General features: G+C 41.4%; 1 protein-coding gene across 7 annotated transcripts in view; it reads left to right on the forward strand.

The window, feature by feature from the left end:
* Nucleotides 1–11,675: 11,675 nt before the first annotated feature.
* The window catches only part of CNOT10 (CCR4-NOT transcription complex subunit 10), a 75,796-nt gene continuing 62,723 nt past the window's right edge, over nucleotides 11,676–24,748 (forward strand). For 2 of the 7 annotated variants that reach the window (XM_032361601.1, XM_032361678.1), the window contains exons 1-2: nucleotides 11,676–12,000; nucleotides 20,081–20,300. In XM_032361601.1, the coding sequence (XP_032217492.1) occupies nucleotides 20,099–20,300 (202 nt within the window). In that variant the 5' untranslated portion in view covers nucleotides 11,676–12,000; nucleotides 20,081–20,098. The remainder of the gene's footprint in view (nucleotides 12,001–20,080; nucleotides 20,301–24,748) is intronic. The other 5 variants (XM_032361196.1, XM_032361277.1, XM_032361440.1 and 2 more) reach the window with 4 other exon arrangements.

Consider the following 24,748-nt stretch of genomic DNA (forward strand, 5'->3'; position numbering starts at 1 on the left):
GTAAAGTGCCAGCAGCCGTAACCCATTCCTCCTAGTTAACAAAATCCTGATTTTATTTATCCCTCACAGAAATGTTTTGTGACTGCGGTATGATGGATCCAAGGTACGAGTTGGAATCTCATTTCTTCTTATCAGCATTGATGCAGTGGCAGGCGGGCCACAACTTTGCCAATGAGAAAAAGGGAAAGAGTGAGAGTCCAGGGAAGTTCTACCATGCTTCATTGATGCCAAGGCACACAATCATTCTTTCATTTCTAAAGCTGGCAGGCTTCTCACAGTGGATAGCACCTCACGAGCACTGTCATGGGCTGGCTGATATAGTAGGTTTGTCAACCCTGCATGTGTGCAAACATGATCTGAAAACCTACCCTTTATGACATCTTATAAGATGCAGAAAGTACTAGAATTACAACTTGCAGAATGGGTCTTCAACATTCTGTGAGGAGATGAGACAGAGCCAGTGTTCTTTAGGGCACAGAAGGTAACATTATGGGGGAAAACATGGACATGGAAGGTGCTGATTTGAAAAGTGATTTAGAGTGGAACTCTGGTGAGAAGACATCCTGAAAATACCCTTAACTAATTTATTTCACTTCTATATTCATATTTTGTGTACTGAAGAGTAATATATAATTCTAAAAATTTTGTGTCTAAGTTTAAAGGGCTATTTTTAAGAGTATAAAACAAAAATTTTGGGCGGCTGGGTGGCTCAGTGGGTTAAGCCGCTGCCTTCGGCTCAGGTCATGATCTCAGGGTCCTGGGATCGAGTCCCGCATCGGGTTCTCTGCTCCGCGGGGAGCCTGCTTCCTCCTCTCTCTCTCTCTCTGCCTGCCTCTCTGCCTACTTGTGATCTCTCTGTGTCAAATGAATAAATAAAACCTTTAAAAAAAAATTTTAAGGTATAAGAAAGCATTTTCAGTTTTAAGTGTTGGATTTGTGGGATTTTTAGTAGTTAAAAAAATGTGTGCCTTATCACTGATGGAATGTGGTTGCTATCTTATAGAGAATAAGGCTAGAAAGTGGGAATTCTTCTTTGCTCCCCTTCCTTCCCTTCCTGCTTTGGACTGGCAAGCAAGAGCACAGCTGTGGCAGTTATTTTAGGACCACCAGGGGAAGACAAAAAGGATCCCAGGGAGGCCAAATTGCATCCTGACATTGCTGAGTCTCTAATCTAGCAATGGAACATCCTACTTGCAGATTTCCATCAATGAGATAATTAATGCCTATATTACTTATAAGACTTTTACTTAGGAATCATGCTACAAAGGTATACTGAAGTGATAATCATTTAGTATAATACTGAACAGCGTAAAATACACTATATAGTTTAATATAAATTATATTTGATATATTTTAACATATACTTATATAAATATATTTAATATGAACACTATGTATTTTATAAATATATATTTTGATATCAAAACTATGGTGTTGGGTTAAAAAAAGAAAGTTTCAGAATAATAACTGTGCAATACTTATATAAAGTTGAATGATTAATAATGTGTTATTTATATGTTTTAAACATGGACTAGAAAGATACATACTATCTATAGCATAGTGGATATCACTGGGAAGGGAGTAAAGGAAATGCAGTCAGGAAGGGAACATAAACTGGACTCACCTTTCCAATAATGATTTGCATATTTTTCAAAAGAATATTCAAAGCAAATGTGACAAATACTAACTTTGTTAAATCTGAGTGGTGAATAAACTTGTCATATTCTTCATTTTTTGTTTGTGAAATAGCTCATAATTATGATGATGAGGATTTAAAAAACCCTGGTTAGTTAATTTTCCCGTGTTTATAATTGAAATAATCTCAAAGTCATATTTTAGAGAATTAAAGTGAGTTTAAAACACAAACATTTTTTTCTTCACTTGTAAATTAGAAATGTCCACTGGAGGTGGCGCCAAAGAGTCATGAAAAACACTAGGTTATAGGATAGAATCATTCTCTCTCTCTCTCTCTCTCCCTTTTTTTTTTAAATTTTATTTATTTATTTGACAGGCCCAGAGAGAGCATAAGCAGGGGGAGTGGTAGGCTCCCCAGGGAGCAGGGAACCCTGGGATCATGACCTGAGCTGAAGGTAAACACTCAACCACCTGAACCACCCAGGCACCCCCAGACTAATTCTCTTAAAGGTACTAGATATAATTGTGAAATCCCACGTATATTATTAAGACTTCTAGCAACAATATCTTGTATTTGCATATTAGTGGTTCAGAAATAATGATAAAAAAAAAGAAAGAAATAATGATAAAGACACAAATCTAAATGCCATTTGTAGGAAGCCTCCAGAAGGAATATCGAACCTCCTTTAGGAGGGCTTAGGATGAGAAGAAACTCCCCAACTCAGCATGTTGTTGCGAAAGGATTTAAAAAAAAAAAAATCTTTTTTTAAAAGATTTTTTTTAATCTTTTTTTTTTTTTTTATCCTATGTGTGGCCCTGTATCTTCTTTTGCGAAAGGATTTTTTTAAAAATATTTTATTTATTTATTTGACAGACAGAGATCACAAGTAGGCAGAGAAGCGGGCAGAGAGAGAGGAGAGGCAGGCTCCCCGTCAAGCAGAGAGCCTGATGGGGGGCCATTCCTGAGCCGAAGGCAGAGGCTTTAGCCCACTGAGCCACCCAGGCGTCCCTGCCAAAGGATTTCTATTAGTCGGAGTCTAACTGGGAAAACAGAAACCACTCTAAGCACTGAAAAAAGGGGGAAAGCCCCAATACAGAGAATTGGAGAGAGGGGCCCAGAAATCCGGCTAGGCAAGGAGGCAACTCAGCCCTTAAAAGAGCCAGACACCACTATTGCCCCCTGCTGGAACAAGGCAGGGGAAGAAAGGAAGCTGCAGAAAATCATCAAGTCCAGGGGCTGGGGTCATTGAGCAAATCCCTGTTGAGGGAAGAAGAATTTGCCAGAAAGACTACCTGAGGCAGAGAAAAAAGAGGAGAAATACCCCTGGTTTCTCCCTTCTACTTGCCTTCCAAGTTCCCAATGATGTCTCCCATTGGCTGGACCTAGCCAGAAATCAGCTAACTTGGGAGAGTGGGAAATAGCCTATAGGAGCCAGCCCGGTGATACAAAGCAGAGCAGAGCAAGGGCAAAAATGAGATCTGAGGGCAGAGAGGATCCACCCCATTAGTTTCAAACTTAAGTAGTTAACATTACATTTTCTTGTTTCTCATATTTCTTTTCAAAATGGTTCTTGCACACCTGGGTGGCTCAGTCGGTTGGGTGTCTGCCTTCAGCTCAGGTCATGATCCTGGAGTCCCAGAATCCAGTCTTATAGCCTGCTCCCTGCTCAATGGGGAGTTTGCTTCTCCCTCTGACCCTCCCCGCTCTCATGCTTTCTCCCTCTAGCTCTCTCTCTCTCTTAAATAAATAAAATCTTTAAAAAATAATAATAATAAAATAAGATAAAATAGAATGGTTCTTAACTCCTGGATACCTTGAGTTGCCAGAGTTAGGCAATGGGAGGGGAGACATGGGATACCAGTTGAATCTGAATTTCAGGTAAACAATGCAATATTTGGAATATATTTATAACAATAATATTTATCCAAAATTCAAATTTAACTGGGCATCCTGTGCTTAAAATTGTATCTCACACACTGTATATCATATACCAAGAATAACTCTAAATGAAACACTTTAAAAGCAAAACTAACTTATACATCCAACTATACAAAACCAGAATTTATCCTAACTCATACATCTGTAAGACAGTAGGAAAGACTATTATACAAAATTGGATAATGCCACTGTGCTGCAAACATTCTGGTGACATACAGGGCCACACATAGGATAAAGCAAGTGAAGCACTGACCTTGGGTGCAAAATTTAATGGAGTGTCAAAAAACTTAGAAAGCGATTAAGATAAATAATCTATTAATGCAATATTTTGAAATAAAAATGAATACAATAAAATCCACAAAGAACAAAAAATTGAAAATTTTAATATAACAGGATCAGTAACAGTGCTGTGCTGAGACATACTGAAACCTGAGATAAAAGGAAGAATCAGGGGGTGCCTGGGTGGCTCAGTGGGTTAAAGCCTCTGCCTTCGGCTCAGGTCATGATCCCAGGGTCCTGGGATCGAGCCCCGCATCGGGCTCTCTGCTAAGCGGGGAGCCTGCTTCCTCCTCTCTCTCTCTGCCTACTTATGATTTCTGTCTGTCAAATAAAGAAATAAAATCTTTAAAAAAAAATAAAAAGGAAGAATCAGTATTTACTTACTTTAAACCCATCGTTACTTAAAATATTGATATACTGCTCATCATGAATATATTTATTCCCGATTTTTAAAAATATCGCCTCAAAATACTGTTCGTCTTGATTACTGAATTTTTTTGGCACTTCCTTAAATTTTTCCACTTGAAGTGAGTGTTCAGCACTGTTTGGATCCATTTCAGGGTCACAAAAAATTCACCAGATTTGGGTCAAATGATTACTGGCACACTTTAAGTTAGCAAATAGTTTTGCCTTAGAAGCTTGATTTGAACAGATTGTGAATGAAAAGTTAAGTTGGGACAGGAGCTTAATGTCAATCCCTTTGGATGTAACTGCTTTGACAAAATGGATAGAAATATAAGCTTTTACATATTTTTTTTAAAGATTTTATTTATTTATTTGACAGAGAGAGATCACAAGTAGGCAGAGAGAGAGAGGAGGAAGCAGGCTCCCTGCTGAGCAGAGAGCCCGATGCAGGACTTGATTCCAGGACCCTGAGATCATGACCTGAGCCAAAGGCAGTGGCTTAACCCACTGAGCCACCCAGGCGCCCCGCTTTTACATCTTTGAAATATTTTTTGGTAATTATGTATTCACTGTGATGAATTATTTGCAAAATAATTTGTAGTTTCCACCAGAAATTTGATTATGGGAATAACATTTGATTAAGCCCTTTGTATCATTTAAAAAAAAAAAAAAAGAAGAAGAAGAAGAAGAAGTAGTCCAGGTCTAGAGTTCAAGAACTCTTTCCAAGTTCCAGTTTGACACTTACTAGCTGAGCAAAATGATTCATAGATTTACTTCTTGGAGCCCCAATTTCCTCACCCTTAAAATGGGTTTGAATATCCATATTACAACAATTTTGAGGATGAAAAGAAACAATCATTGCAAAACCTCTTTAAGAAACTATAAAAGAGGGTGCCTGGGTGGCTCAGTGGGTTAAGCCACTGCCTTCGGCTCAGGTCATGATCTCAGGGTCCTGGGATCGAGTCCCACATCGGGCTCTCTGCTCAGCGGAGAGCCTGCTTCCCTCTCTCTCTCTGCCTGCCTCTCTACTTGTGATCTCTCTCTGTAAAATAAATAAATAAAATCTTTAAAAAATAATAATAATAATAAAAAAAAAAAGAAACTGTAAAAGAGGGGTACCTGGGTGGCTCAGTGGGTTAAGCCTCTGTCTTCATCTCAGGTCATGATCTCAGCATCATGGGATCAAGCCCTGCATCGGCATCTCTGCTCAGCAAGGAGCCTGCTTCCCCCCTCTCCTCTCTCTGGCTGCCTCTCTGCCTATTTGTGATCTCTCCATCAAATAAATAAATAAAGGGGCACCTGGATGGCTCAGTGGGATGGAGCCCCATATCAGGCTCTCTGCTCCGCAAGAAGCCTGCTTCTCCCTCTTCCACTCCCCCTGCTTGTATTCCCTCTCTCACTGTCTCTCTCTCTGTCAAATAAATAAATAACTAAATAAAATCTTAAAAAAAAAAAAAAAGAATCTGTAAAAGACCATTCAGAAGTGTCAACACTCCTAATACACTGGGGAATTCTCATCTTTGTAGGGGGAGAGGCAGAGGAGGAGGGAGACAGAATTTTTTTTTTAAGATTTAAAAAATCTTAAAAAAAGATTTTTTTTAAGATCTTTTTTTAACCCACTCAGTGGGTTAAGCCTCTGCCTTCAGCTTAGGTCATGATCCCAGGGTCCTGGGATCAAGCCCTGCCTATGGCTCCCTGCTGGGCGGGAAGGGAAGCCTGCTTCTCCCTTGCCCTCTCCCTCTTCTTCTGTTCTCTCTCTCTGTGTCTCTCTCACTCTCTGTCAAATGAATAAATAAAATCTTAAAAAAAAAAAAAAGATGTATTTATTTATTTGATAGAGACACAGCGAGAGAGGGAATACAAGCAGGGGGAGAGGGACAGGGAGAAGGAGGCCTCCTGCTGAGCAGGGAGCCCGATCCCGGGCTCCATTCCACAACTCCAGGATCATGACCTGAGCTGAAGGCAGACACCCAAAAACTGAGCCACCCAGGCACCCCGGGAGACAGAATCTTAAGCAGGCTCCACACCCAGTGCAGAGCCTGACACAGGGCTCTATCTCACAACCTTGGGATCATGACCTGAACTGAAATCAAGAGTTGGATGCTTAACCGACTGAGCCACCCAGGTGTCCCAGAATTCTCATTATCTTAAAGTCATGCTGCATTCATACATATGCTGCATTCATTGGCATGTTTGCTAAGCATCAATACAATGATGGTATTTAAAGACAGTATTTGGAGATTACAGCTTAGGTGACAGAGAGAGGATTCATATCACGAGATTGCTTCTGTAGTGCGAGAGAAGATTTGAAAATGGTTAGTAGCCTTTGGCAATCAGGAACATCTTTTTGAGAAAATGATGCCCGTGTTTCCTGTGAAGGAAATGCCATTAGCTACAAAAGAGGGTGTGTATGGGAAACTGAAAAGGGATTATAGGCAGGTCATGAAGTGTCTTAAAAGTCATGTTAAGGAGTTTGGAACTGGGGCTAAAAGCCAGGAAGTGTCTTAAATGGGTATGGACATGATCAGATTAGCATTTTAAAAAACCTGTCTCGGGACACCGGGGTTGCTCAGTCCATTGCGCATCTGCTTTCAGCTTAGGTCATGATCCCACGGTCCTAGGATCAAGCCTGACATCCGTGTTATGCTCCCTGCTCGGCAGGGGAGTCGGCTTCTCACTCTGCTTCTCCCTGCTGCTCTGCATGCTCATGCTCTCTCTCTGTCAAATATAAAAATAAAATCATTTTTAAAAAATAAAAAATAAAATATCTATCTCTGGCTAAATGAAGGCATTCTGGAAGGGGAAAGACTGGATGACAAGGTTGCTGTGGCATTTGTCTCAGAGGCAATAATGACTTGGGTATAGAGTGGCAGTGAGAATGGAAGGATCCATTAACTGGAGGAGGTAGAATCCACAGACCTCAGTTGGTTGGTTGAACCAGATGGGGAATGAAGAACTGGGAGATGGTGTTTCAGTTAACTATTGTTACACCCTCAGATTTAGCAGTTTAGAAGAACAACCTGTACATCCACATGCAAAAGAATAAGGTTGGAGAGCAATTGGGTGGCTCAGAAGGTTAAGGATCTGACCCTTAATTTTGGCTCAGGTTGTGATCTCAGGGTCATGAGATTGAGCTCCAAGTGGGGTTCTGAGCTGGGTGTGGAGCTTGCTTGGAATTCTCTCTCTCCCTCTCCACCGGCTTTCCCCTAACCACCCCCTTATTTTTTGAGAGAGAGCATGCATATGTTTGAAAGGGAGAGGCGGGGAGGGACAGAGGGGAAATGGAAGACAGAAAATCTCAAGCAAACTCCAGGCCCAGTACAGAGCAGAGCCCAGGGTTTGATCTCACCACTCTAAGATCATGACTTTACCTGAAATCAAGGGTCAGACGCTTAACCGACTGAGATAAAAATAAAATCTTAAAAATAAGGCATTCTTTAAAAAAAAATCTTTAAAAAAATTTAGAAATTGGTAATGACTGTACAACATCATGAATGTACTAAAAGCCACAGAATTGCACACTTTACAAGGGTGAATTACATGGTATGCTAATTATATCTTAATTTTTAAAATTAGATTTTAAAAATGCAACAACAATGCCTTAATATTTTTTGCCATTCTGGGGGTTGACTGAGCGGCTTTTCTACTTTGTATGGTATTAGATGGGATCATTCATGTGACTACATTGAGTTGGTAGCTGAGTTGAGCTGGAAGATTCAAGAAGGCTTCATTCTTGAGGTGCCTGGGTGGTTCAGTCAGTTGAACGTCCAACTCTTGGTTTCAGCTCAGGTCATGATCTCACTGTCCTGGGATTAAGCCAGTGTTAGGCTCTGTGCTCAGTACAGAGCCTGTTTCCCTCTTTCCTTCCGTTTCCCTCTCCTTCCCCCTATGCCTCTCTCCCAGCTCACACATGCTCACTGTTTCTCAGATAAATAAATAAATAAATAAAATCTTAAAAAAGAAGAAAAGCAGAAGACTTTATTCTTTTGTCTGGAACCTTGGTGGTGGCTCTCAGTTGGGGCATCTTGGGTCTCCTTCATGTGGTCTCTCTCCAGCAGGACAGCCTGAGCTTCCTTACACCTTGGTGGCAAGAACAAGAGAGGAAAAGTGGAAGCTGCAATACTTTTGAAGGACTAGACCCAAACCTGGCTCACCGTCCCTTCTGCATTCTGTTGGTCAGAGCAAGTCACAGCTTGGTTTCAAATAAATAAATAAATATTTTGAAAAATTGTGTGTGTGTGTGTGTGTGTGTGTGTGTGTATACATATATACTGTATGATCCATTTGTATTAAATTTGAATATAGGTGAAACTAATCCATGGTGTTAGCCATCAGTATAATGACTACCCTTGTGAGAAATGGAGGAGGCATGAGGGGGGCCTCTAGTTACAGATAGTTTGTTGTCCTTTCTCTGGGTGCTAGTTATGTGGATATGTTGAAAATTCAATAAACTGTACTTATGATTTGCACACTTTTCTATGTGAATGTTAATGTAAATAAAAGAGGTTTTTTTTTTAAAAAAGTGGGCAACCACTTAAAAGGGACATAAGAGCCTACTGAAAAAGCTCCTAATTAATAAAGCTGAAACAATTTCAGCAACAAAATAACTTAATATTGGATTGTAAAAATAGTCATGAGTCCATACTCATGAGATTTATGATTAAATAAGTAACTAAATGGGGAAGAAGAAACAAATTCTCTCTTAGAGAAGATTATCTATATACATACTCCTCATCACGGGAGGTAGAATTTAAAATATCCTCCACACCCCAACCTAAGTGTGAACTGCACTTAATGACTCATTTCCAAACAGTAGAGTGTGGAAGTAATTTTACAGACTCTCCCTGAGCCAAGTGATCACTGTTAACATCATCATTTGCTAGCATGTACTCTTCACTTGATGTGATGGGGATGGCAAGTCATCCTAAAAACCCATAATCCTAGTTTAACTGTAACTGAACTCAATGGGTGGTACACTTGGGATGCGCAAATCCCGAAGAAGTGTGGAAAGCAAAGAACCTTTCTTTTTTTCAAACTTTTTAAAGATTTTATTTATTCATTTGAGAGAGAGAGGAGAACACAGAGAGAAAGTGAGGAGAAGCAGGCTCCCTGCTGACCAGAGAACCTGATGTGGGACTTGATTCCTAGACCCTGAGATCATGACCTGAACCAAAGCAGAAGCTTAACCAACTGAGCCACCTAGGCACTCCAAAAACAAAGAACTTTCTATTACTTGTTGTGTGAAAGGAGACAGTTCTCAAAGCACTATCTTCCCATGGATTAGCACAGGATGCTTTTAGTCACTGTTTTACCGGCAAGACAGGTAGCTTGTATATAGATTAAGAAACTTATACATATTCTATTATCCACACTCTTTGCTTCAACTATGCTTGTCTAACACATTAACATGCTAGTGCATATAGGTATGTTCAAAAAATGACAGAAAACCCTGCCTATAGGAGGAGATATTAGTACTATAATGAACTAAAGGCAACTTCAAAACAACTCAGGGGGATAAATAATAATAATAATAATAAGCAAACAAATAAATAATGGGGCTCTTGGCTGGCTCAATTAACAGAGCGTGCAGCTCTTTGATCTCAGAGTTGTAAATTCAAGCCCCATGTTGCATATAGAGAGTACCTAAAAATAAAACCTTCTTGGGGGCACCTTGGTGGCTCAGTCCGTTAAGTGTCCAACTCTTGATGTTTTTTTTTTTAAAGATTTTATTTATTTATTTGACAGAGAGAGATCACAAGTAGGCAGAGACGCAGGCAGAGAGAGAGAGAGGAGGAAGCAGGCTCCCTGCCGAGCAGAGAGCCCAATGTGGGACTCGATCCCAGGACCCTGAGATCATGACCTGAGCCGAAGGCAGCGGCTTAACCCACTGAGCCACCCAGGCGCCCCCAACTCTTGATTTTGAGTCAGGTCATGATCTCAGGTTTCTGAGATTGAGCCCTGTGCCAGGCTCTGTGCTGGGTGTGGAGGCTGTCTAAAATTCTCTCTCTCCCTCTCTAAAAACAGCAACGACAGCAGCAGCAACAACAACAACAATAATAATAAATACAATCTTATTTTGACAACTCAGTGCAGCTTCTGCACAGATCCTCAGCTCCAGTCCCTCTCAAACTGTCTCATGTAAGGGGCTACCAGGTGAAACACCTAGCTGGATAGTCTCCTTGGCTGGAACCGCTGATTCGGCAAAACGAAATGCATTCCTTCCCTGCTTTTGTCCCTTCCCCCTTCTCCTTCTGCTGAGAGCTTTTAGCCCTCTGATAGAAGTAACTCCCCCACTGGATCCTTGCTAATTGGGCAGGGGTGTCCTGAGAAGGTAGACCCTGTTGACTGAAGGCCCATGAAGTTAGCGGGTGTCCTGGTGCCACTTTGTCTGATTCTCTGTAGGTCTTTTCCATTTCAAGATACTTGGAATCTAAAATATACCTTTTTTCTTTATGTTAAAGATTTCATTAGGTATATTTGGTAATTGTATCTCTAGGGTAGTGTTGATTAACTACTTGTCCCACAGGTTGCTTTTGAAGATAAAGCAGGCATTCCTATCCCTTGAAGCTAGCTAGGCCTATGTGTTCCTTCTTTGGTCCAGCTTTGCCTGGGGACAATTTGACTGCTTCTGTTCTGAATTGACAAGATGAATGCCTCGGTGCCAACTTCATAACCATGAACAAAATAAATCAAATCAGATGTGCGTTATTCAAAAGTCCTGACCAGTACTCCTTAAAGCTGTCAAAATCATCAAGGACAGGAAAAATCTGAGAAACTATCACAGTCAAGATGAGCATAAGAAGACATAACGAATGTAACGTAGTGTCCTTGACAGAATACTGGAACAGAATGGGGGCATTGGGGAAAACTGGTGAAATTAAAAAATAGATTTTAAGAAATATTTTAAAATAATAAATTATTATTTCGTTATACCAATCAAGGTCGTTTCTTAGACATGACAGATGTACCAGTTATTTAGTCAAAATTTAAGATGCTTACAACACGGGAAACAAGGTGAGGAGTATACAGGAACTCTGTGTATCATCTTTGCCATAGTTCTGTAAATATAAAACTATGCTAAAATAAAATGTTTCGTTTTTAAACGGGAATAGCAACAGTGCCTTCTCACAAAATTGGGAGAAATCAGTGAAAGCGTACAGGCCAAGCGCACGGCTCATTGCTCAGCACTCAGTGTTATAATTGTGATTTTACGTAAAATGCGAGAGGAAAGCTCTAACACTGCAGAATTTTAAGCAGTATAAGCCAGAGGTAATCGCGTGCAGACCCCGCCCATGCTACCCAGCACACGCCCACAGCCCCAAGATAGCATCCGTCGGGTCGGGCGCGCACGCATACGCACACACGCGCGCCGCCGTGGGCGGGGCGCTCGGGGGACGCCAGCGTGGGGCGGGACCAGCTTGCAGTTCCCACACGGGCGAAGGCCCCCGGAAGTGGTGTATACCGGGAAACCGTGCAGCGGAAGCAGTGTCTGGCAGGGGACTGTGGGGCTACCCGGCCGGAGACGCTGCTTCTTGTTGCTAGACGACGCGAGCTAGCCTTCGTCACTTCCTAAGCCCGCGTCAGCCCACTCCCCAGGCGGGAACCCAGGGGCCCGGAGCCCGGGTGGACTCGTCTTCCGAGGTTCAGGATCGCAGCCGGCTCGGCAGCTGGAGTCAAGGCCACGCCACCTGAGGGGAAGAACATAAGCTGGGGTGGGAAGATGGCTGCAGACAAGCCTGCAGGTGAGGTGCCCACGCCCGGTGTGCTAAAGCTGTGGGACACGCAGGGGTGGGCCGACCCTGGCGCGGAGTTGGTGGGGACACGAGGGCGACTTGAATCTGGGTGTGCATTTCTCTCCCCCGGCCTCTCCCACGGCCGTCCCAAGTGTGGGTCTTTGGGTCCCAGATCTATAGGTTTTTTTTACCCAAGTGCAGTATGAAGTCACTACTGACCGCCTCTCTCCAGAATATTTGACTTAAATTTATTTAACCACGTCACAGGCTTTTCGGTTTTCCAGTGGGGAAGGCAGAATAGGTAAAGTTCACTCTGGAGCGCACAGCTGCCTTGTGTCCCCTGGCTCAGGATAAGATTCACCTGGGCTCTTTCGCCCCCACATAAGCCTGCCTCTGGTCTGCCACGTCCTATGTAATTAGCTTTGTGAAAACTACTTGTTTAAGTAGACATAAAATTAGAGCGTCTCTCTTCGTTCTGTGCTCTCAAATATCTTGCGTTTGTAACCTATTCTCCCGTAGTTCCTTAAAGTTAATTAATTTAATCTCGATTTTCTTTTTATGGATTACTGCTCCATTCCTAGAAACTTCATTATGGTATATAAAATTCTTTCTTGCCTACTTCTGCGATGGTCTGCCATATGTGTCTTGTGAGAAATTGATGTTCTCTGTGGCATCTCATTTATGTTGGGAGAACTTAACTGAGGGATCTTAGAAGTGGGCAACAACTTAGACTTTTTGCAGTGAAATTTAGAAAAAAAGGAAAGACAGTCTCTATATTCTGTAGGTTTTGATCTCAATAACTGACAGATGGACTTGATTTGAAATAAAACTGAGCCGATCCTCATATACAGTAGAGAAAAGGTTTACAAAGTGAGGATAATGTAGTATGCTATAGAATTTTCAGGTAGGCTGGTCACGGAAGGGCTCGGGTGAGGTGATGTTTGAACAGATACCCCCCTGAAATGGAGAGAGCCATGTGGAAGGAGTAGGATGGATAGGGACAATGTTCCAGGCAGAAAATAAGCATGACTTGTTCAAGGCCGGACCAAGCGGACCAGCATCTTCCTTATTAATTGAAGGCAGTATCTGTTTCCCAGGTTTACCTTTCCTACTTGCCGGTGTCTTTTGCACTTGCCTGGAATGACCTTTTTAGGCCTAAAGCCCATCTAGTTTCCAAGTTCTATCAGGTATAAAGCACTCTTCGACTTGTTCATTCACAAAGATTAAGTACGAGGGACTGCCTTGGATATTGAAGAAGTGAATAGAACATACTCCCTGCCTTTGAGGACCTATTGCTCAGTCTGTGAGACACCCAACTTAGTAGCATATCCATTTGGTAGTATGTATGTAATATAGCTAGGTACCGTAGCTGTGTAATATGTGTAGTGGAAGAATAAGGTCCAGGGCGTTTGGGGACTGTGTCTTTGGTTGAAGTTTATGGGTCACAGTGTAGGAAATTCTTACCTAGATAATGTTAAATTTGTATTAAGTAGATGAGTGTTTAATATCATTCCTTTGAATCTCTCCTCCTCTCCATCCCCCTTTCACCTGCTGTGATTCTAGCCTTTATTTTTTAATGTGGTCTGTTTCACATTAAGCAGCCTTCTGACTGGTGTTTGTTTCTCTTCCTATCCAGTCCATTATTCTCACTACTGTGTTTTTCTTTCTTTCTTTTTTTTTTTTAAAGATTTTATATATTTGACAGACAGAGATCACAGGTAGGCAGAGAGGCAGGCAGAGAGAGGAGGAAACAAGCTCGCTGCTGAGCAGCGAGCCCGATGCTGGACTCAATCCCAGGACTCTGGGATCATGACCTGAGCCAAAGGCAGAGGCTTTAACCCACTGAACCACCCAGGCGCCCCTGTGTTTTTATTTCTAAAACACTAATTGGAACATACCATTCCCTGTAAACTTTCTAAGATTGTATCATCTTGTGTGCATCAAATCCTCACTCTTTAATGTCATTTGTGAAACTTTACGGTCTGTTTCCAGCTAATGTTTCTATATCAACACACCTAGTTCTTCACACCAGTAACGACTCTCTTTTTTTTCTTTTTTTTTTTTAAGATTTTTATTTATTTATTTGACAGACAGAGATCACAAGTAGGCAGAGAGACAGGCAGAGAAAGAGGAGAAAGCAGGCTCCCCACTGAGCAGAGAGCCCGATGCGGGCCTCGATCCCAGGACCCTGGAATCATGACCTGAGCCGAAGGCAGAGGCTTTAACCCACTGAGCCACCCAGGCGCCCCAGTAACGACTCTTGAAAAGTATTGTGTTCTTTTGAGTTTCTGAGTGGTAAGAAAGAAGAGAAAGTGGCATCTTCCTTTCTCTTCTTTCTCTTCTCAATCTGGTAAACTGTGTCTTCATTCAAAGTCTAGTTTATATGCTGCTTCATCTCTGAGCTCCCGAGCTCAGAGCCCTTGTCATGGAGGGTATTGTGTGCTTATTCTTAGTTAAGAAAAGAAACCCATGAAAGCCTTTAAGAAAGTAAGTGACCTGACCACAGTATGGGAGGGGGTAGATTTAAATGAAACAAGACTGGAAGCCCAGAGAATAGCTAAAGCCAGCTAATGTTGTTATATTAATTTATTCAGTAAATATTTACCCATGCCTGCTTTGCCAGGCACTAACGTAACTCTGTAGTTATGAGGCTTATAGTATGAAAGACAGGGTAAACAAAATAAATAATTATGGGTTTTTTTTAAAAGATTTTATTTATTTGACAGAGTGAGAGAGCACAAGCAGGAGGAATAAAAGGGAGAAGGAGGCTCCTTGTTGACAGGGAGTTTGATACGGGGCTCCATTCCAGAACCCCGGGATTACAACCCAACCCAAAGGCAGACGCTCAACCGTCTGAGCCACCCAGGCACCCCAGTAATTGTGATTTTTAAGTTGTGATAAATATTGTGAAGAAAAGGAAGATGAGTCAGACCACAGAGGATAACTGAGAGCAAGAACCCTATTTTGAATAGATTGGTTAGAAAAGGAAGGGCTCTCTTAGAGGTAACACTGGAACAGAGACCCTGAATATAAAGAGCCAGCCATGTGGAGAAAAAATGATCCAGATAAGAGGAGCAACAAATGTATAGACTCCTTGGAAAATGTTTAAAGAGACTGAGAAGACCCGTTGAATATAAGCACCCCGAAGAAAGGTACTTTTATCTGTGTTAGTCTTGCTCTTATCTCCAGTGCCTAGAACAAGGGCTGGCATATAGGAGGCACTCGATACGTATTTGTAGTGTAGTGAGCAAAGAGATGAATTCAGTTGTGTCAGGGGCTGGCTTATGTCAGTTTGAGTTCATTGTAATCAGAAGAGATTTCAGCAAGAGCATCATGTGACCAGGTTTATATTTTAATGGAGCTAGGTGAGAATGATGAAGAAGTTAAAAACAAGGGAATTAACCAGACAGCCTGGGTTCATCCTACCAAGACACCACTTGGTATCCGTGTGACCTTGGGCAAATTTTCTTTTTTAAAGTAGGCTCCAGGGTCACTTGGGTGGCTCATTGGGTTAAGCCTCTGCCTTGGGCTCAGGTCATGATTTCAGGGACCTGGGATCAAGCCCCACATCGGGCTCTCTGCTCAGCAGGGAGCCTGCTTCTCTCTCTCTCTCTGCCTACTTGTGATCTCTGTCTGTCAAATAAATAAATAAAATCTTAAAATAAATAAATAAAGTAGGCTTCATGGGGTGCCTGGGTGGCTCAGTGGGTTGAGGCCTCTGCCTTTCGGCTCCGGTCATGGTCCTGGGATCAAGCCCGGCGTTGGGCTCTCTTCTCAACAGGGAGCCTGCTTCCCCCTCTCTCTCTCTGCATGCCTCTCTGCCTACCTACTGATCTCTGCCTGTCAAATAAACAAATAAAATCTAAAAAAAAAAAAAAATGAAAATAAAGTAGGCTCCACACCCAGCATGGAGCCCTACAGAGGGCTTGAACTTGGTGACCCTGAGATTAAGACCTGAGCTGAGATCAAGTGTCAGACACTTGGGGTGCCTGGGTGGTTTGGTTGGTTACGTGTCCAGCTCTTAATTTCAGCTCAGGTCATGATTTTAGGGTTGTGAGATTGAGCCCCATGTGGGGCTCTGTGCTCAGCAGGGAGTCTGCTTGAGATTCTCTCTCTGCCCCTCTCCCCTGCTCGCTTGCTTATGTGCTCTCAAATAAATATATAAATGAGTCAGATGTTTAACCAACTGAGCCACCCATGCACTCCTTTGTTAAATGTTAAGACCCTTTTTTTAAGCCTCAGCTTTCCTGTGTGTAAAATGGCAATGATAACAGTATCTATGTCTCAGCATTACCAAAGGTTAAAATGACATCATCTGAGGCCCTGATTTTATTTTAAATATGGGTTAGTATTACTTTGGGGTTGGTAGGATGGTGAGGAGAGGCAGATATGAGAAATGTTTAGGGAGTAAAACTGGCGGAATTCGTGACTAAGTGGGCATAGTAAGGTGAGCAGAAAGCCTTACTCCTTAGGAAAGGTTCTTAGTTGAACCTCAGTTTCTTCATTTGTAAGATGGGTGTTCTGACAGTTTTCTAACTTTTTTTTTAAGATTTTATTTTTAAGTAATCTCTCTACTCAACATGGGGCTCAGACTTAACCCTGAGACCAAGAGTCACATGCTTTACCAACTGAGCCAGCCAGGCACCCCCTAACTTCTTTTTTTAATTTTTTAGTTATTTTTATTTATTTGTTTGACAGAGAGATGGTAAGAGAGGGGAATGGAAAAGGGAGAGTCAGGCCTCCTGCTGAGCAGGGAGCCTGTGGTGGTATTCGATCCCAGGACCCTGGGACCATGACCTGAGCTGAAGGCAGATGCTTAACAACTGAGCCACCCAGGTACCCTACCCCCTAACTTCTAATAACATTTTATTTCATTTATTTTTTGTCTTTTTTTTAAAGATTTCATCCATTTATTAGCATTTTTTGTTTTTTTGTTTTTTGTGTTTTTTTTTTAAGATTCATTTATTTGTTAGCGAGAGAGGGAGAGCACAAGCAGGCAGAGTGGCAGGCAGAGGCAGAGAGAGAAGCAGGCTCCACATTGAGAAAGGAGCCCAATATGGAACTCGATCCCAGGACCCTGGGATCATGATTGGAGCCAAAGGCAACCACTCAACCAACTGAGCCACCCAGGCATCCCCATTTATTAGCATTTTTGACTAAGAAAATACCATCAGTGTTTTAGGATGATTTATTTGACCTTTTTTTTTTTTTTTAAGATTTTATTTATTTATTTTTTTGACAGAGAGAAAGATCACAAGTAGGCAGAGAGGCAGGCAGAGAGAGGGGGAAGCAGGCTCCCTGCTGAGCAGAGAGCCCCCGATGCGGGGCTTGATCCCAGAACCCTGAGATCATGACCTGAGCCGAAGGCAGAGGCTTAAACCACTGGGCCACCCAGGCGCCCCTGACCTTATTTTTTTATGGTTATCTGAAAGGAGAGAATGGCTAGAGTTAGGACACAAAATCCTAGATTAGAATTTTTATCTGAGAATTTGAACTGTGAGCCTGGCTGTAGTAGGCTTAATAGGAAAAGATTGATAATTTGAATAAGGGAAAGATCAGACTTGTTGGGTAATATGAAATCAGGAGAAGGGTACTTACAGATGGCTTTGAAATTTTAAGCCAGAATGGCCATAAAAATGATAATAATAGGGGCGCCTGGGTGGCTCAGTGGGTTAAAGCCTCTGTCTTCGGCTTAGGTCATGATCCCATGGTCCTGGGATCGAGCCCCGCATCGGGCTCTCTGCTCAGCAGGGAGCCTGCCTCTGTGCCTGCTTGTGATCTCTCTCTCTGTCAAATAAATAAATAAAATCTAAAAAAATATATATATATATATGCAGGGTTGCTTGGTTGGCTCAGTTGGTTAAGCTTCAGACTTATGGTCTAAGCTTCAGACTTGTGGCTCAAGTCATGAACTCATGGGTTGTGGGATCAAGTCCCAGTCCATGCTCAGGGCAGAGCCTACTTGAGATTCTTTCCCCCTTCCCTCTCCCTCTGCATCCATACATGTTCACACTGTCTCTCTCAAATAAATAAATAAAATCTTCGTTTATCTATCTGTCTATGCGGATGAGGAAATAAACTATACAGTACTCTTCTACCATTTGCTTTCTTCAGGGTCCTGTGAGGAATCCATGCATATTTGATATTTTTCTACTTTGTATTACAGATGATTTCAAACATCCAAAAAATTGAAAAAATGAGTATCCATATGCTCACCAGCTAGTTTAACGATTGTTACATTTTGCCATATTTATTTCCTCTCTCTCTGGCTACAACTTTGAGTGTTGAATCATTTCTAAATATTTCTAAATATCAATATTTCTAAATATTCATCTCTAAATATTTCGCCATACAATTTTTTCAAGATTTTATTTATTATTTGATAGAGCGAGCACAAGCAGGGGAAGTAGGAGAGGGAGAAGCAGGTTCCCCACTGAGCAGGGAGCCCAATACAGGGCTCGATCCTAGGACCCTGAGATCATGACCTGAGCCAAAGGCAGATGCTTAACCAACTGAGCCACCCAGGCACCCCTCACCATGCATTTTTTACTTATTTTTTAATTCTATAATTTTTAAGATTTTATTTATTTATTTGACAGATTGCAAGTAGGCAGAGAGGCAGGCAGAGATCGAGGAGGAAGCAGGCTCTCCGCAGAGCAGAGAGCCCGATGCGGGGCTCGATCCCAGGACCCTGGGATCATGACCTGAGCCAAAGGCAGAGGCTTAACCCACTGAACCACCCAGGAGCCCCACCATGCATTTTTAAAAATCCACCATGCATTTTTTAAAAATAAGGCCATTCAAAAAAAAAAAAAGGTCATTCACTTGTACAACCATTGTCATACTTTAGAAAATTAATATTTGAATATATTAAGTTTCCCAGTTGTCCCAGAAATGCTATTTTAAGGCTTAAAGAGACTGTGCTTACCTGGCAAAGTATCAGTTAAAAGATAATAGTAAGTTAAAAAGATGAAAAGTACAGCATAGGGAATAGAGTTAATAGTACTGTACTAACGTTTTAACTGCACATACTGTGGCAAGCACTGAGTGATCTATATACTTGTTCAGTCAACATGTTGTACACCTGACACTAATATAACTCTATGTTAATTGAACTTCAATTAAAAAAAGAAAGGTGTGCTTTTCAAACTAAGATCCAGTCATGGTTTACACATTTGTTTGTGTATAAAATATATTGGGTTTGTAAGTTCAAGCCCCACATTGGGTGTAGAGACTACTTAAAAGTAAAATCTTTAAAAAAAAAAGTCTAAGTTGAATATAAAGGCTTAAGGGAAATCTAGGCTTTCTAAATGTAGACCCTTAATAAATCAGGTATTAATATTTGGAAACCAGAGTAAATCTCTTTTCTGTACATAAAAACTACTCTCCAATATGAATATTAAAATACTCCCCAGCAGGGGCACTGGCTGCCAGTCAGTGGAGTGTGCTCTTTATCTTGGGGTTGTTTGAGCCTCACAATGGGTGTAGAGATTTACTTAAAAATAAAATAAGAAAAAAATACTCAGCATGGTAGAGGTCTGGTTTGCCTATCTTCCACAAAGCATGTTATTGTTAATTCTTGATTATTTTCTTCCTTTATTTCTGTTGTGCTGCACAGGGTGCTCAAGTCTGAGGCATTGCTCGTCACATATTTCTCTGATTATGTAATAATCAACTGTTATATGTGTAGGGTTTCGATAAGTCAGAGACACTTGTCCAAGTGATAGAAAACCACGTGAGCTATGTGAACTTTATTTATGTGGTGACTTCGAAAGACCTGAATGATTTTTCTTTGAAATGGCATTCTTCTTTTTTAAAACTTGCCTTCACAAAGGCATCATCACTACTTTGTGACCATATTAGTAGGTTTCCTTAGTTTTTAACATTCCTTATTCCTATGGGGAAAAAAATGTCTTAAACATCATTGGAGCTGTGTTTTAAAATGTGTAGCTTGTGTGGAAAACCCTCCTCCAATCAGATTTGAATTGTTAACATTCTGTATTAGAATGTGTCTGTGCTTTCAGTTAACTGACTTCTTTCAGTTTTTGAAAAGCAGTGTATTTCTTTTCTACTTATTTTAAACCTAAAGGCAGTTGTTTGGTTCAAAATGAAGCCTATTGGATTAAAGGGTGTCAAGGTTTTTGCTCCTAAGAGCTCTGTGCGCCTGGAAGGTCAGCCATGTTCATTAGGCCAGAGTAGAAGGAAAGTCAAGCTTATGGATGAACGGCCATACACTCTTACAATTGGCAATGGAGACTACTTTTGGACAAATAAAGACACATTATGGAATTACGTGCAGACTCTTTCTGGTAAGAACTCTGAAGTTACAAATAATGTTTTAAAAACTGATTATGAAAGTAACACCCACTCCATACAGAAAACTTGAAAGGTGCAGAAAGATAACAAGGAAAATAAAAATAGTAAACCCATTGGAGTATTTTTGTTTTAAAGTTTTATCTTGAAGTAAAAGTGCAGATAAAATAATGGTTGGTTACCTTGGAAAAGGCTACCTCTTGGGGCACCTGGGTGGCTCAGTGGGTTAAAGCCTCTGCCTTCAGCTCAGGTCATGATCTCAGGGTCCTGGGATTGAGCCCCACATTGGGCGCTCTGCTCAGCAGGGAGCCTGCTTCCCCCTCTCTCTCTGCCTGCCTCTCTGCCTACTTGTGATCTCTGTCAAATAAATAAAATCTTTAAAAAAAAAAAAAGAAAAAGCAACCTCTTACACTGATTTCTTCAAAATATCTGTAGAAATGACAATTTCAGAGTCTCTTGTCAGCCTTAGAGTCTAGCTTGTTTATTATATTAAAGTTGGCATCTCTCTTTGCTTGGAAGATTGTAGGAGGCTTTTACAGTTCCTGAAGGATAATGGTGGAAAGTAGAAACTTAAACTTCTTTTTTTTTTTTTTTGAAGATTTTATTTATTTATTTGACTGACAGAGATCACAAGTAGGCAGAGAGGCCGGCAGGGTGGGGGTTGGGGGTGGGAAGCAGGCTCCCTGCTGAGCAGAGAACCCCATGCAGCCCTGGGATCATGACCTGAGCTGAAGGCAGAGGCTTTAACCCACTGAGCCACCCAGGTGCCCCTACGGATTTTATTTTTAAGTAATCTCTACACCCAGCATGGGGTTTCAATTCACAACCCCCACATCAATAGTCACATGCTCTACCAACTGAGTCAGCAGGTGTCCCCAAAATAAATTCTTAAAAAATAATAATAGTAAATAAATAATTGATCCTTACTGTTACTGTATATGTAAAAGTTTTGCTAAACAGATGTATTGTGAAAACAGCTTAATAGTAACTCATTGTCATTGACTTTCTTTTTTTTTTTTGGTCATTGACTTTCTAAAGAAAAAATCATTTAACACTGTATTATTTATTTATTTATTTTAAAGATTTTATGTTTTAAGTAATCTCTACACTTGGGGCACCTGGGTGGCTCAGTCAGTTAAGCGTCTGCCTTTGGCTCAGGTCATTTTTCCAGGGTGCCGGGATTGAACCCCCACATCGGGCTCCCTGCTCACTGGGGAGTCTGCTTCTCCCTCTGCCCCAAAACCCACCTGTGGTTGCTTTCTCTTTTTCTCTAATAAATAGATAAAATCTTTAAAAAAAAAATGGTATGAAAATTTTCAAAATTAAAAGTTGGGGGGAGGGCGCCTGGGTGGCTCAGTGGGTTGAGCCGCTGCCTTTGGCTCAGGTCATGATCTCAGGGTCCTGGGATCGAGTCCCGCATCGGGCTCTCTGCTCCACAGGGAGCCTGCTTCCCTCTCTCTCTCTCTCTCTGCCTGCCTCTCCATCTACTTGTGATCTCTCTCTGTCAAATAAATAAATAAAATCTTTAAAAAAAAAAAAAAAAAAGTTGGGGGGAGGGGGTTGGAAAATAAAAAGATCCAAAAAAATTGTTAGAAAAGTTGATTGGTGGGTTTTTTTTAAATCAATAGAAAGTATCCTTCCTTCCTTCAGAAAGAGCACAAGCAGGGAGAGCAGCAGGCAGAGCCCAGCAGAGGAAGAAGCAGACTCCCCGCTCCCCGCTGAGCAAGGACCCACATGTGGGACTCAGTCCAGTGTCCTGGGATCACCACCTGAGCTGAAGGCAGATAGATGTTTAACCTACTAAGCCACCCAGGTGTCCCAAAGAGAGTTTTCTAAGTAGGAAATATTTGTAAATTGTAGAGGACAGTTTCTAAAGACTGATCTTGACTAAGTACAACTTTTTTTTTTTTTTTAAAGATTTTATTTATTTATTTGACAGAGAGAGATCACAAGTAGGCAGAGAGGCAGGCAGAGAGGCAGGCAGAGAGAGAGGAGGAAGCAGGCTCCCCGCTGAGCAGAGAGCCCGATGTGGGACTCGATCCCAGGACCCTGAGATCATGACCTGAGCCGAAGGCAGCGGCTCAACCCACTGAGCCACCCAGGCGCCCCAGACTAAGTACAACTTTTAATTTGAGTTTAGTACCTCAGGGAAAAGCAGGAATATCATGAGTAATTTGAGATTAAATGAAGTTAAAATAATCCACGGCATTATAGCTGGCTATAACTTCTCAAGGTGCTATCTTTCCTCCCTTCCCTGCAATTCCCATTCCATAGTCTTTATTATTATTATTATTATGGCATTGAATAAATGTGAAAAAGACTGAAAGATTTAAAGGATTTAACTTTTTTTTACAGTCCCTTGGTACACTAGATGCTGCATTTTTTTTTTCAAGAATGAGGAGTGTTTTGTGGTTTTTTTTTTTTTTTTAAGATTTTATTTATTTGACAAGAGATCACAAGTAGGCAGAAAGACAGACAGAGAGAGACGGGAACCAGGCTCCCTGCCTGATGCGGGGCCCAATCCCAGGACCCTGAGATCACAACCTGAGCTGAAGACAGAGGCTTAACCCACTGAGCCACCCAGGCACCCCTAGATGCTGCATTTTTTTTTTAATATTTTTTTTATTTATTTGACAGAGATCACAAGTAGGTGGAGAGGCAGGCAGAGAGAGAGGAGGAAGCAGGCTCCCTGCTAAGCAGAGAGCCCCATGCGGGGCTCGATCCCAGAACCCTGAGATCATGACCCGAGCCGAAGGCAGAGGCTTATTTTTATTAGCTCTGTAGATGTGGTTACCTGGAAGTATTTATTCTTACTAATTTTTATGACTTTATTGTCTCCGTTCCTTTAAAGAGTAATTAAGAGCTCAGGTATATTATTGTTGAATGGAAACTATGTTTTGTGGCTACTACATGTAATTTTACTACATGTAAAATTACTACATGTAATTTTACAGAGGAAACTTCAAAGTTTGTGAAAACTGGATAAGCGTGATGCTGTCTCCAGAGTGTGATATTATGGTTTAGGTTCTTGTCAGTTATCTGACATCAAGGCCCCAAATCCCAAGGAAAAGAAAGATTTCTGCCAGCCCCTCTCCCAGAAAGTCTCTGCTACAGTATATAGATGAGACTTAGTCCAGAAAGATCTCTTGTGAACAAGAAGAGATGGGATCATTTGACTGCATTGTGCTCACAAATGTTGGGATCAGTGATGCTGCATCTTTCGTGAAAGAAAAAGTATTTCTTCGGGATGCCTGGGGGCTCAGTGGATTGAGTGTCTGCCTTCTGCTGAGGTCATGATCCCAGAGTCCTGGGATTGAGTCCCACATCAGGCTCTTTGCCTAGTGGGGAGCCTGCTTCTCTCTCTGCTGCTCCCCCTGCTTGTGCTCTCTCTCTGACAAATAAATAAAAATTTTTTTTTTAAAGATTTATTTATTTATTTGACAGAGAGAGATTACAAGTAGGCAGAGAGGCAGGCAGAGAGAGAGAGGAGGAAGCAGGCTCCCTGCTGAGCAAAGAGCCCGATGCGGGACTCGATCCCAGGACCCTGAGATCATGACCTGAGCCGAAGGCAGCGGCTTAACCCACTGAGCCACCCAGGCGCCCTAAATAAAATTTTTTTTAAAAGATGTATTTATTTTGAGAGAGAGGGAAAGAATCTCCCACAGCCTCCCCCACTCAGACAGAACTCAATGAGGGGCTCAATCCCACCACCAAGAGTTCATGAACTGAACCAAAACCCAAGAGTCAGATACTCAATCTAATTGAGCCACCAAGGCACTGCAGAAAAAGTTCTGGGTTTTTTTGTTTTGAAGCATTTGTCAGAACAGTTAGAAGTATTGAACTCGAGTAGTTTGAAACTTGATTTAGTAGAGATTTTTATGTTTATTTTGGAATTTGGTTTTCAAATAAAAAATGTCTAATTTTGAAGTACTGAATTGTGGGGCAGTAATCATTACTCTTAGAAGGTATATGGATACTTAATCATGTTAAGGAAGCTTTTTAAATGTGTTAATCTTGGCTTTTGGATTCCTAAGCCTATGAAAGTATTCTTGGCCTAGAAATTAACTATGAGTTCTTATTAAAGTAGTTTTCTAATTTTTAAATGTTATTGTATTCCAACTGGATTATAAACTTTTTGAAGGTATTGTATATATATTTATAATCTTTTGTCTCTGGAGCATAGCTTCTGAAATATGTAGGACTTTGATATATTGCTGGGGGGCAGATCTAACTTTTTTTTTTTTTAAAAGATTTTATTTATTTATTTGACAGATCACAGGTAGGCAGAGAGGCAAGCAGAGAGAGGGAAGCAGGCTCCCCGCTGAGCAGAGAGCCCAATGCGGGGCTCGATCCCAGGACCCTGAGATCATGACCTGAGCTGAAAGCAGAGGCTTAACCCACTGAGCCACCCAGGCGCCCCCAGATCTAACTTTTTTAAGTGAAC

Source organism: Mustela erminea, chromosome 1 (assembly GCF_009829155.1).
Source record: "Mustela erminea isolate mMusErm1 chromosome 1, mMusErm1.Pri, whole genome shotgun sequence".
Lineage (NCBI taxonomy): Eukaryota > Metazoa > Chordata > Mammalia > Carnivora > Mustelidae > Mustela > Mustela erminea.